Source organism: Diplotaxodon limnothrissa, linkage group LG20 (assembly GCF_057381915.1).
Source record: "Diplotaxodon limnothrissa isolate DT_005_m linkage group LG20, D_limnothrissa_male_GT1.1, whole genome shotgun sequence".
Lineage (NCBI taxonomy): Eukaryota > Metazoa > Chordata > Actinopteri > Cichliformes > Cichlidae > Diplotaxodon > Diplotaxodon limnothrissa.
The window spans coordinates 833910-847980 of record NC_140615.1 but is presented as its reverse complement, the minus strand read 5'-3'; the positions used below and the strand labels follow the sequence as shown (position 1 = coordinate 847980).

The following is a 14071-nucleotide window of genomic DNA, read 5'->3' as shown; positions in this document are numbered from 1 at the left end:
CTTATGACAGATTTAAAGATCTGGGTATGACCGGTCCCTCTGTGAATAACCATCATAGAGAAAGGTCACCGTTTATCTGGAGTCTTCTTCAGAGGCAGCCTGTTGGCTGTGCAAAAATATTCTGTTGATCTGAAAGAGCAAAAAGAAAACAGAAGCCAGGAAGACTAAACTTTTTGGGGGTTTGTCTTTAGGTTCTGCACTACATGGCGATGCAGAAACCTGCAGACCTGGCCCGTCACCTCCTGCCCTGTATACTTCATGCAACTATTCTGAAGTTGAAGGAAGAAGGTAAGTCCTCACCGTTTGGTTGAAAAACACGTTTATATGAAATAAAATCAGGGAAAATAACTCTGAGCCCACAGCAGGTAAATTACAGTAAGACCGAAATACAAAAAACTAAAGATATTAAAATAAGTACTAAGAAAATGAAATGCAACCCGAGATGTTAATGCAGAAAAAAAACCAGAAGCTGCATCTTGGACGCTGCCAGCATAATGCACAGGCTTTTGACGGGGCTCGCACACAAACACAAAGCAGATGATGAAGCATCACCAAATATGTTTCTGTTGTGATATTTTGATACCATGGTAGTAGAGCTGGGCGATAGAACGATAACGATATGTATCGCGATATAACTTTTACTCGATAGAGAAATTAAGCTATCGCGATAGACCTCGCCGCTCTTGTCCTCTTAAAATTAAAAAATTAAAAAATTTTTTTTAAAAAAGGTCAGCCAATCCAAACTAAGTAGCGCAGAGCCGAACCAATCACAGCCGCAGCGTCACGTCGCGTGACTTGTTCAGCACAAGTGCCAAGCCGCACGTGTTTGTTTGGGAAGCAGCCAGCGCGTAATGGAGGAAATGAGTGTGCCGACTAGAAAAATCAACCGAGCGTGACCGAAGAGAAAACAGATGATGGTTCCAATGCCGGAGAGATTGTCGAACGGAAGAGCCATAGAAGTTCCGTAGTGTGAAGGTATTTCGGCTATTTCAAGTCTGACAAAAAACAGAGCAGCGTGCACTGTAAATTGTGCCGAAAGCAAGTCTGGAAATACAATAAACTGGTGCATGCGTCACACTGTGCGCCACGTTATTGTTTCGGTGAAATGAATTTCTACAATACTGTTAATTCTACTCTCTGCAGTGTTTAAATGCTTACATATACACACAGTTACTGTCCCTCCACACATACGACTCGGTTCTGCTTCTATGCCGCAGCTTTGTTTACTTTTTCCCACCGAGGCTTCTAGACTTCTGATTGGCCAACATTTCTGCACAGTTAGGAATCTAGCGCCACCTGCTGCTTTGGCATGTTCATAGCAGCGTTTTTCTTCATTTCTGCCTTTATGTGTGGACGGGATTATTTTTTAAAACGAAAACGGAAAATCTCCGTTTTCAAAAATACCCGTGTACGTGTGGACGTAGCCTCAGTCTCTGACTGGAAGCGCTAATTCGTCATTCGGCTTTTGTCAGACTAAAGTAACTGTTAAAACTCAAATTCAAATTTCAAATTCAAATTTTATTTGTCACGTACACAGTCATACACAGTACGATATGTAGTGAAATGCTTGGACAACTGCTCGTGACCTAAAGAGAACAAAAAAGGAAAAGGCTATGAATAAGATAGGAAATAAATATGAAAAATTAAAAAGGGTAAATTTAACTAGGAAGGAATAAAATATAAATTAAGGTTAAAAATGAAATAACTGTACAACACAAATTAGAATGAAGGGTAAATTTAACTGGGAAGAATAAGATAAAGATAAATATATAAATTAAAGTTGAAAATAAAATAACTGTACAACAAAATACACAATATAGAACTATATAAGAATGTATGAAGAAATCTAAATATAAATAAATATATACACACTAACAGCAGCTGTACAAGTACTAACCGGAAATGAAGAATATAGTGACCAGTGTTGTGCAAAACCAAAGTCCAGAAAGTCCAGTGTGTGTGTAAGAACTGTATGTGTGGGTCAGGACTGTGTGGTGGTGTGATTGAGAGACCGTATCGCCTGCGGGAAGAAGCTCCTCCTCAGTCTCTCTGTGTTGGTCTTCAGGGAGCGGAATCGCTTTCCTGACCTCAACAGAGAGAACAGTCCGTTGTTGGGATGGCTGAGGTCCTTCACGATCTTCCTGGCCTTGGTCCAGCACCGCCTGCTGTAGATTGAGTGCAGGTCAGGGAGCTCGGAGCGGATGGTGCGCTCAGCTGACCGCACAAAACTGTTTGAAAAGCTCAGCTATACAACAAGGAGAGATTGAGAATTTCCTTTTAGTTCTCAGTTTATTTGATATTGACAAAAGTTTGTCAGTTTTGTCTGTTCTTCTGTAAAACAAACTAAGATTTATTTTTAGAATTAATATTTTGTTTCTAAGTGGAATTGACAATTTAGTCTGTTTCGTTTGTTCTATTTTGAAACTTAAACGCTTCAGCGGCTGCCTTTTGTGTAGTTTGCAATATTTGCCTTTATTTATCTGAAAAAGTCTCATGTTCCTTAAGTACATCTACCCTGTTGAACTTATTATGGGAAATAAATATTTAAATAAAAACAAGCTGCTGATTATTTCACATTTTACTTGTGAGCAACGGCACATTTAAATCTTACAAATATAGTTATTTGGCTTATATCGTGATAGATATCGTTATCGCCTGAAATGAAAAAAACATATCGTGATATGAAAAAATCTCATATCGCCCAGCTCTACATGGTAGCATTTACAGGATATTGTTTTTGATGATGTTATACAAAGGACCCTGTTTCTGCAATGCCCTTTGTTTGAACCTCATCTCCTCTTGCTGTGACCCCATGGGCGACTTCCCTTGGCCTGCTGGTCTGGAAAATCCAACAGTTCATCTATATGTAAAGAAGGCACTTAAACTGGAACAGGCATAGCTGCTTGATCCTGCCGTGGAACAATAGGACGGGGTGCAAGCTCTCATGCTCCCAGGACGTGGGGGTGCATTCCTGGAGTGCACACCAGGCTTGCAGCCTGCTAAGGATCACACACAATTGATTATGTGCCTCTGGGTATACATGGTTAAACATTTCCTAATGCAAATAACTACATGCAGTATTCTACCATGTGCAAACTTATATCACTAAAGGATTCTAACTGTCTAGTGTTTAACGGACCTTTCAAAGGTATGTTGAGATTATAGAAGGCCCCTTTCAGAGCTAGGGGGAACTTCCTTATATGGTTGTAACTTGAAACTTGTTGACACACAAACCCTTCTGCCTATAAAAACTGCTGCACAAAGAATAAACTTTGAGTTAGTTTGGGATGACAATTTAGAACAGTCTCCGCGTCTTTTTGTTCTTCCAAACTGCTCCCGGTACTCCGGCCGGTGCCGTAATTAACCGTTGATCATGCTTGAGAATATTTTAATTGTTATAGGAGGATGAACTCTGATGATGAAAGCCCACGCCTCAGAGAAACCCGGAATGGAGTTTCTTACAGTTTCCAAACCAAAGAAGATAAGATGAAGCATACCTGCGCAGCGGTGGGTGATGAGGAGAGGCCGCAGCGTGTCTGTCTTAAAGTGCAAGTTTGTGACAGTTTAAAGCTTAACAAGCTAAGACGCCAAACATCCAGAGCACAAAGACAAGTCAGAGGGCTTTTTCAGACACACACTTCTAAACCGTCGTGCTCAACAGTGTCTCTGCTAAAACTGCGTCTGTGCTCTACCCCTGTAAAGTTGCCTATCGAGTGCTTAATGATAAGGTGCATGGTAGCTGCTTTCCTCTGCAGGTGGATGAAGCCACTAATAGTGACAAAGGAATGACTTCTCTGGTGTATGCCTTATACCAGGGGTGTCAAACTCAAATACACAGTGGGCCAAAATTCAAAACTGGAACAAGGTCGCGGGCTAACATTAATATTTATTGAAAAAAAAATCTTCCTCCAGATTTAAGAATGAATCTCTTCTTATGGACTCAAACAAGTTTTGCTGAAAAACTGAATATGGAACAAGCAAAGTTTAATACTAAACAATATGTATATTAGTTGTATAATACCAGTAGGCCAGCTCTAATAATAATTTGGTATGGCTTCGCGGGCCAAATGTAATTAGGCTGCGGGCCAAATTTGGCCCGCGGGCCAGAGTTTGACACCTATGCCTTATACTGTCATCACTGCCACCCTGCTGCAACTGACTGAAGCATCCTGATGCCAGGCTGAGCATGCATGACGCATGATCCCGCGTGATCCCTTGCATGACCATCTGACTGTTCTTGGTGGAAGTGACTTGACAGAGCTATCGAGATGAAGTTCTCTAACCTGTACAACAACCTGGCCTGTGGCAGTTTGCGTGTCGCCTCCACATTGCCAAAGATCACTAGCATATCCAGACACTTCCTTGGCCAGCATTTAGTGTTGATGTCTCTCCCACTGAATATGCCTGGGTAATTTTGGGCTGGCATGTTCATTAGAGGCAACCAGAACCCATTGCAGCTGGATGCTGCATTTATCTATGAATGGAAAGAAATTGCTCAACAACAGATCTGCAGTCTGTGCTCAGACAGGTGACTGCTTGCACCTGTCTGAGGTAATACTGTCAAGCACCGTCATTATAACAGTCTTGTACTATACATACAGTGTATATATGTGTTTTGTTTCTTTCTTTCTTACTACTATTGTACATCAGTAAAGTGCAGGAGCCCATTTTTCCAACTAGATAAAAGTCTAATACAACCCAAGAAAACAGCTTAGCCATGAATCACACTTTGTAATATCTGTGTTTGGATATTACAAAGTGATTTTATTAAACAAAATGGCCTATTAAGGTTAAATATGAGCTAAATATGATATTGTAGTCCATTCGTAAGAGTGTTTTGAAGTGCTTATTTTACTAGGTGACCTCTGTGAGGCAAACATACAAAATGCTGTATGCTATCTGTGAGGCTCATATGCAATTTCTTAAATCCAAATCAAATCAAAACAAAGCTTTTTTTTTATGCAATGTAAATATACATTTCAAAACAATTCATGGCAACAGTTGCCAAGTCATGATGATGTCATGGGCTCCATTCCCCAAATTCCACAGTTAGGTTTGATTTTGAACACTTCAAGACAAACTGCAGACAAAAAAACTAAGAAAAGCAGTCACAAAACTCAAGATGAGTGAAGGAGGCCAGCTGCCATACAAGTCGAGCTCAGTAAATAATGAACTCTGTTTGGAGGGACAATTTTGTGATGCAATCATCAAAGTGGAGGATGTTGAATTTCCGGTCCACAGGATCATCCTATGTAACTGTACGCCGTACTTCAGGTGAGTTGCTTACCTGATAATGTGAAGGACAGTTGACTGATTTATACCTGTGAAAAATGTAATTCATGGTCTTAGTTGGTGAAACAGTGCCAACCAAAAGGAACAGGTTGAATCATAAAACTTTTCTGATAGAAAGACTTTGTCACGGTCAACTGACAGATACACCCAAAACATAATGCAAACATTTGCAGATTTCATCATTACCTTCACAGAGCTCCAGATTCCACTTCAGTAAATGTGCCATTTAAAAAGCACTGTGAATCACTTGGTGATTGTGTGAAGTCTAATTGAAGTGTTTTATTAAGTTACATTAATATCTTCCCCACTGTTATTGAGACAGTAAGACACACCAGACTTCCTGATACTAAAAAGGTTGAACTGTGTTATACAGTTATACGCTGAGCAAAAGTTTTGAGTTGCCTCTCATTTTTTTATATTTTGCTTTGAAACAGATGATTTTTTAAAAGTCCACTTGAGCAATAGTTCTGTGTTTTTTTGAAGACTTATAAAGGTTTGGTTTGGACATTTTTCACCCTTTTTAGTCCAGTGCTTGTACCCGATCATTTTCAGAGGAATGGTTTCCTCATCCTCATCAGAAATGGTTTCATGGTTCATGTAAAACCTGTTAAAACCAATAAATAAATGTTAAGAAAAAAAAAGAAAAGAAATGGTTGTGGAAGGGAAACAGAGACTGTAATTAAGCAACATGCACTGGAACTTCCATAAGGAAAGGAAACAGACTGAGGTATGCCAAATTACGCAATAACTAGACTAAATATCAGGGTAAACTGGCCCTATGGAGTTGATTTCAATATTTGTCATAGAGGTACAACAGTGAGTGTTTAGAGTTAACTTTAAAGCACGGTGGAGGCTCTGTCATGGTGTGGGACTGCATTGTGTTTGGCAATAGCTTCATAAACATGCTGCCAATGTAATAAAGACATTGAAAACCCAACAATCAAGTGCACTAAACATGTACAAACTCTGTTTTGGAGTTACTTGGAGTACTTGTGCATGACATAGTTTATTATCTTGTTGCCTCCACACCTTTTAATATTCTCTACTCTGTCTCCATCTCTACCCTCAGGGCTCTTTTCACCCACTGCAGCGACCCAGACAAACAGGTCTTCAACATACCTGGCTTGTCTTCTGAGATGATGGCACTCATCATTAACTTTGCATACACCGGCTCAGTTTCCATAACGGGGGAAAATGTAGTGGAACTTCTCATGGCAGCTGATCAATTCAATGCAATGGACATTGTGAAACTCTGCTCTGACTTCCTCGGGGAGCAACTGTGCCCAGAGAACTGCGTTGGCATTTGGCAGTTCACAAAAGTATGCTTATCACCCGAACTACGCACCAAGGCCTACCACTACATCATCAGTAACTTTGAGCAGGTTGTTCTTGAGGAGGAGTTCCTGCACCTAACTGTGGAGGAACTTGCTGACATCCTTGATAGAGAGGACCTCAATGTGTGGGAGACCACTTTGTATGAAGCGCTTACAAAGTGGATTAGCCATGTACCTGTACAACGGAAACAACACCTCACCGCTCTGTTGTCCAAGGTCTATAAACTTTCATTACTACATTTAGTTTGGACTTAAATCTTCAGCATTTAAGTCATAGATTGAGTCGATCCATCTGGGTATAAGGATGCTTTAATATCTTGAGATTTTGCTCTTTTCAGGTGTAGCCAAACCACATTTAAGAAATTCTCTTCAAGAGCATTAAAACCGTATCAGATCTCTACACACATACTATAGAATAAATTATATTTATTAAGTATAGTTGCTAGGGCTATGACTAAAAACTGTCCCTGTTGACGAAAAGGCTAATGGTGTCTGACTTTGGTCGCTCTCTTGCTAGCAATAAGAAAATTAAACAACATTAGGAGCATTATCCTAAAGAAGCTTGAGTTTACTAAAACTGATGTAGTTGAAATTCATAGTCACATTCTCTTCTGTCATCTCTCTATAGGTCCGACTGGGATTGATGACGTCAGACTACCTAAAGGACAATGTGCTGTCTAGTGAGCTGGTGGAGGCCAATTCTGAGTGCCTGTCCATGATAAGTAATGCCATCTTAGACATACATGATCTAGGAAGCAGACCCTTCATGTCTGCCTTGTATCACCCTCTTGCTCGTCCCCGCCTGCCTCATTCCATCCTGCTGGCCATTGGGGGGTGGAGTGGTGGTGAGCCAACTAACGGCATCGAGGCCTACGATTGCCGGGCTAACCGCTGGGTCAACGTAACGAACAACCTCGAGTGTCCTCGTGCTTATCATGGAGCCGCCTTCCTCAACGGGTACGTCTACTCCGTTGGTGGCTTCGACGGGGTGGAGCATTTCAACAGCGTCCGTAGGTTTGACCTGACCACTCACGCCTGGAATGAGGTGGCGCCCATGCACTCCCGCCGCTGCTATGTGAGCGTGACTGTGTTGAACGGGTTCATCTATGCCCTGGGAGGCCACGACGGGCATGTACGACTCAGCAGTGCAGAGCGCTATCAACCTGAAATCAACCAGTGGAGTCTTATTGCACCGATGCACGAACAGAGGAGCCACGCCAGCTGCACAACACTTAACAACCGGGTGGGTGAAGTAAAACAGTAGCAGAGAAATAGAGTAGGGTCTAAGGCACACAGGCCTAGAGACCTGTCAGCAACCTTTGGTAACAACCAGTTGCTAGGGGAAAATGTGTACTCCTCAGCTGGTTAGGCAGTGGTTGTATGAAAGACTCTACAGATTTCTACAGCAAATAGTTTGAGTATTTGCAGTAAGTCAGAGTACTCCATGCAAACCTCAACAGTCTGCTTACGACCAAAGGAAACACAAGGAGGCTTGTGGTGCAAAACCTTCCTGGTTACAATTTCACAGTAGTGACAGCCATCAACCTCCAGCAACCACTTGCCAACCAGTCAGGGAATACACATTTTTACAGTGAAGCGAGGTGCAAGATAGGTCACAAACTGGTTTCTATGTTCATGTTTTCAAATTTAAAAGTATAGTTTAAAAAGTTGAAAAATATACTAATATATATCTATTTTGTTTCTAACTGATCACAAGTGCATCTTTGCATTTATGTACAGTACTTTATTTGAGTTGACTTGTCAACTAAAATATAACAGATATTAAAAAAATTGTAAAACACACACATTTGTTAATTGTCATATTTTTCAGTTGGACACTTGGGTACTGAGTATCGGTCTTACTTCACAAATGATGTGGAAACATTTCACTTACAGGTAACATTGTTTCCAACTGAAATCTAAGAAATGTAAAAATTTTTAATGTCCCTTTTTTGTTTTCAGATTTACATTTGTGGTGGACTCAATGGCAACGAGTGTCTGCAGACAGCTGAATATTACAACCCAGAGAGCAACCAGTGGACGATGATCAGTCCCATGAACAGCCGCCGCAGCGGGATAGGTGTCATTGCATATGCGGATCATGTCTTTGCAGTAAGACCACAAAGTAGTGCTGACACTCACGTAACATACAAATCAAATCTGTAATGTGCTTTGATCAGCAAGGCTTAACACAGATTTGGCTGACACAGAATTTGGCTAACTTTGTTTTGTATTTATCAATGATCAGATTCCTATCCTGACCACAGGTTCAGAGAAGGCATTCTTACTCATTCTATGTATTAATTTAACTGATTAGTGATGTTTCTGCCTCTCTTTTTTTTTTCATGTGCCTCATTCCCAAAATGTTGTGTCTTTGATGATTTCACATTTCACTCAGTACAACAGAAATACTTATTCAAAACCAACATTGTCATCCTCATCGTTCCATAGAGGACATATGTTAGAGACAATTTCAAACTTATCCTGCAATACCTTTAGAAAAATGAGGGAATAAGCCAAGTGATTAGAACTCATCCTCTGGGGACGGTAGGCCTTTTAGCTGTAAATTTATCTTGCTATTTGCCTTAAAACCACTTATTTAGTTGTTTTGCAGCTGCACCCTTTGGTAAAAAGCAAAGATTTTAGTCTCACCTTCTGAGACACACTTCTTTATTTAGCTAGCTACCGTTTAGTATTTATTTTCTATTCAGACTAAGTCTCTATTCAAAAAAAGGAAAAGTTATCATCAGCAGAATGCAGTGACCTTACCCTGGTGCTGACCTCAGGGTCTTTGATCAGGCTTATAGGCACTTATAGCCTGTCAGGGCTACTTTAATCTGTTATAGGAAGAAAGGACTGGAACTCAGTGTTCCTTTTTGGACTAAAGGCAAAAGAGCTGTGAAGACATTTATACTGAAAACACAAATACTTTTTGTCGAGGGCTATTCATCTTTGTTGATAATAGCGTGGTGTAATAGACAACAGCACTTTAATAGCTGTAGTTGAGGCTTGAGTGAAAAAAGGTCTCATACAGACTTCCACAACAGCTGGCTTCTACTTTATTTTACTTTCTCCTTTTAATTCAGAAGTCATTTTCACACACCACTGCACCCTGATCTTTTCTAGACATTCCCAACAAATGCGGGCCTGTGAAAATGCAAATACTGGGACGTTAATGGGCCTTTTTTAAACAACTTTTATGTGTAAACTCCATATAACAGCATGAGAATATGTCAGGTAGCTGTTCGCTTTATCCAGGTAAAACCCTAAACCAATCAGAGTATTTCCAGTAGTCAGATCACACCTAAGGTAAACAATTTCCTTGTATCTGCTACATATTAAGGGCAACTTTGGACAATATTGCAACTTAATTCTTCCGTCACTTTCTGGAGTATCTGTGCAAAAGCAGCTAAAGACATATAGCAGGTGCATTTTCTTACAGGGGTACGGTGAAGCTGGTTACACTTACATTCAATCATTTGAGCCACGTATTTACTTTTAGGTTGGTGGCTTCGATGGAAACAACTATCTGCGCACCGCTGAGGCTTACAACCCGCATACCAACACGTGGAACCTCGTGTTCTCTATGCTGACCCCCCGCAGCAACTTTGGCATTGAGGTAATTGATGATCGCCTCTTTGTCGTCGGGGGTTTCAATGGCTTCACCACCACTTCGGACGTCGAGTACTACACCGCTTTAACCAATGAGTGGTATGAGGCGTGCGACATGGATATTTTCCGCACAGACTTGAGCTGCTGTGTGATGTCCGGACTTTCCAACCTGACTGAGTACACCTTTCCTCGTGACTTCCTGCCACTTGAGGATGTTCTGAAATTAGCAATGGAGTCAGCAGAGTCCACGTAAAATCTTTAAAGTGCAGTACTGCCATGTGTCAACATCTGAGTCTCGAACATGAAGGACTGAAATAAATCTTTAGAGCATTAAACTGCTGGTGAACTGGACATTTTATGTATGTATCTCAAAAACTTTCAGTAGGAGAGCCTGCACTGTAGATACTGGGTTTTATTAAGAGAATGCAATTGCAACAATAACAAATTGAAAAGATTTTTTCATTCCCTGTAATGTATGGCTGCTGAGCAGCCATACCAGACATGCACACAGGGTGACCAGATCACAATAAGCCGCATGTCGGACTTTTCAACTCTTGCTAGGTAAACACCATAAGAATAAAGGGAAGTTTTCACTCTCCCTTGTTATTTCAGCTGCGGTTCTGTCTGGTAACAGTCTATAGGTTTGAGTAAGGATGTATCCAATATTTTACAGTTGTACTAGCCAATACCCAATAAAGCAATTCTTACTTTTATACCAAACTAGTCAGTCTCAGCTTAGTCAATTTACTCTTTCACAGTAGAGCCTATTTTCTGAATAGTCTTCTGTCTAAACTCAAGATTAAAGAAAAAAAAAATCTTAAAATTAACTAAAAGCGAGGCTGTCTCTGCACTGCACAAACCAAACACAAAATGTCGGCATGTTAGCCAATATTATCGTGCACCCTTAATTATAACACTGGGCTAACCTGGCCAAATTACAAACAAAAATCAATCACAACCAACATGGACTGTAGTAGCCGTGGAAGGAGAGAGGAAGTCCTTTCCTATAGTCCATCTGACCATATTGGCTTTACTGGCCAATAAAAGCAGTCCACTCAGCCATGCTCTTCTTGTAAGATGATGTGAGATCTCTCTCATGGATTTTGTCCAAGAGAACCTCCGTCTGTATGACGGAAAGCAGAGTGGCTACACACTTTGGGTATGTAAGGTGAAGGGTGTAATAGTAGGCCATAAGGTATAAAGCACCCTCGGTAACCAAGTCTTTTGGAAATGTGGTTATTGGCACATCTCCTACCGCTAGGATGCAGTTGGATGGACTCACAATCAGGACTGGGCAGGAGAGAGGACGTTTCATCAGATAGGTATTAGGGTCTTCTTGGTCCTTTAACACATAACACAGACATACTTTTGTAAGGATGATGCACTTTTGTTTCAAACACATAACTAAAGCTAAATTACAACAAAAGTTGAGGTTCTGAGAAAACACATCTGAAATTGCTACTTTTAATTATTCTCGATGGAATTACTGTTCACATCTGTCTAGCCTTCCTGAAAAACAGAAAACCAAGGCTACATTTAATTAGGTATCATTGAGGTGATAAAAATGTGCTACCACGTAATGCATCCATGTTTGTATTTACTGGTCACAGAGATCTAACCTGTGAGAACCCTCATTCCAAAAATGTGTTTTAGGTGCCTTTTGAAGGCTTAGAACATATAATATGTGAATATAAAATACTTTGGCACTCATCAGAAGCATTTTTTAATACTGTTGTCCCAAAAAGAACAAAAACAAAAAACAACTACTACATTTTACACAACTCACCTCAAGGACATGCACCAGAGCCTCACTCGCATCCCGTGCCCTCTTTGGAGGAGCAGAGGTGGATGGGAAGAGTGATGGCAGCACATGTAGGATCTCAAGAGCCTGTTCAGCTATACAGAAAAAAGAATCATCATCTCATTACCACACTTAAACAAAATCCTCAAGCATGTCCAGCAAAATCGCTGGACATGCTCGTAGGCAAGAAGTGAAGCAGCACATGGCGGGGAGAAATGAGGGGTGAGAACAGACACAATTTTGCACCGGAGGTTTTCGGGAAGCTTTTATTTTGGTATTTCCGTTGATTCGTACAATAAATTTGCATATTAGCCTAAACATTTAGGTTTAACATTTAACATTTAGATTTAAATATAATATTTAGATTTAATATTTAACATTTAGATTTAATATTTAACATTTGATGAAAAGTTACAAATATTTTACTAAATGTTGTAAAAAATTACTCGAAAAAACATGTTTTTGTAAGGTTTTGAGCTAAATGTGGAAAAATGTTGCCGTTAATTTCAGCATGTTTCAGTTTACAAACGGCGCCCCATAATTATCAGACTATTTTTGCCGATTACTGCTCACAATTTCTTTGTATTTTGACTTCAAACAACATTTTTTTTTGCGATTAAGTGTCAACAGAGATACAGAAAAGTGGTTACACCTAAAAAGCAAGGTCACTGAAGGCAGCGGTGTGGTTGTACAATGGTGCTGTAACCTTGTCCTGTCACCAGGGGGCGACGTCAAAATATCTGCTGTTGTCTTGTTGGCCCTTGGCTTACGGTGCATTCCAGATTGAGTCGGAAGTCGGAATTCCTGAGCTCCCAGTAGTAATTTTCATCTGGAACTCCCCCTCAACTAGTATTTCCTTCTTGGAAAGTCAGAGCAGGCAGCCTCAACAATCCAAGATGGTGACAGAGAACATAAACATAATCTGCTCTGTCACTCACCTGTATTTGTGACTCATGATATAAGCCACATGCTAAGCACTTACCACATTCTATCAATGAACGTGCTGCAGCTAAAATAAATCCCATCTTACTTTGCTTTTCTGACTTTCCTGCTGGAATGCACAAACTCGGGAATGACGTCACTGCCAAAAAGGACCACAGACATCAGAACATTGACACAGCTGCCAGGTTGGAAAAGTGAAGCAACAAAACAAAAAAACTGTACTCCATTTACAGGCCACCAGGGGGCGACCCCTGCGTCTGTAAAAGACTTCTGGCCCTATAGAGGTCTCTGGGACCTCTGTGAACAGTTCCCTGATGTGTTCAAGGGTTCAGTTTCTCATTTCAGAACACAGCTGAAATGATCAAGACTCACTGAAGGGGTGTGAAATGTGTCTAAATCTAGGGAACAGAGGCCTGATCGACGATATGTTCTGCAGACTCGTGTCTTTGTTCATAAACAGAAAAATGAAGGTAAAACACAAAGGCTTCCTTCAGTTTGACCTCTCAAAGGTCAAGGTCAGTCCAGTCTAACATGTTTTACTTTAACATGAAACGCTGCTATGACCGAGTCTCAAACAACAGAAAATCCAGAGTCTGCTCATCAGCTAACGACTCTGTTTTATGCTGTCGGTGGGTTAAATATCATGAAACGCCTCATTCAGTCAGCTGCATGTTCTTTAGAACCAAACTGGCTGCTCGAACTGATGAATGATACCACACTGAGCTCTCTGCAAGGGAACGAATGAGCTCGATTCCCTAAAATATCAGCCAGCGAGTCCAAACACACTGATTTTTACTAACGGATAAAATGATGTTAACTTTTCTATCAACTTCTTTTGCTCGTTATCACCTTATTAACTGTTCGGGGGTGAGAATGAAGCCTTGTACAAACTCTGGGTAAAGTAGTGTTTAGAAACGAGAACACTGAACGGGAAGTTAAAACACATCATAGACACCTCAGCTTCACTACTGGAACTTCAACATTATGCACTACACACTGTACAGTAATGCCACTGTCTTGCACATGTCTCAACTCTGTATATTTTTATATATTTTATTTTATTTTTACTCTATTTAATTTGTAAAAATGT

General features: G+C 40.5%; 1 protein-coding gene across 1 annotated transcript; it reads left to right on the top strand.

Moving 5' to 3' along the window:
* Nucleotides 1-5122: 5122 nt before the first annotated feature.
* Nucleotides 5123-10491, top strand: LOC146610161 (kelch-like protein 10). The gene is made up of 5 exons (XM_085345052.1): nucleotides 5123-5274; nucleotides 6362-6842; nucleotides 7255-7869; nucleotides 8589-8738; nucleotides 10129-10491. Exons 1-5 carry the CDS (start codon nucleotides 5123-5125, stop codon nucleotides 10489-10491), a joined length of 1761 nt encoding a protein of 586 aa, XP_085201178.1.
* The last annotated feature ends 3580 nt before the right edge of the window (nucleotides 10492-14071 follow it).

What these genes read in the sequence shown, in the direction of transcription:
- LOC146610161 (XM_085345052.1), top strand. Translation starts at nt 5,123, where the DNA reads ATGAGTGAAGGAGGCCAGCTGCCATACAAGTCGAGCTCAGTAAATAAT. An exon ending in AACTGTACGCCGTACTTCAG is followed by an intron (nt 5,275 to 6,361) that starts GTGAGTTGCTTA and finishes CTCTACCCTCAG; the next exon opens with GGCTCTTTTCACCCACTGCA. An exon ending in TCACCGCTCTGTTGTCCAAG is followed by an intron (nt 6,843 to 7,254) that starts GTCTATAAACTT and finishes ATCTCTCTATAG; the next exon opens with GTCCGACTGGGATTGATGAC.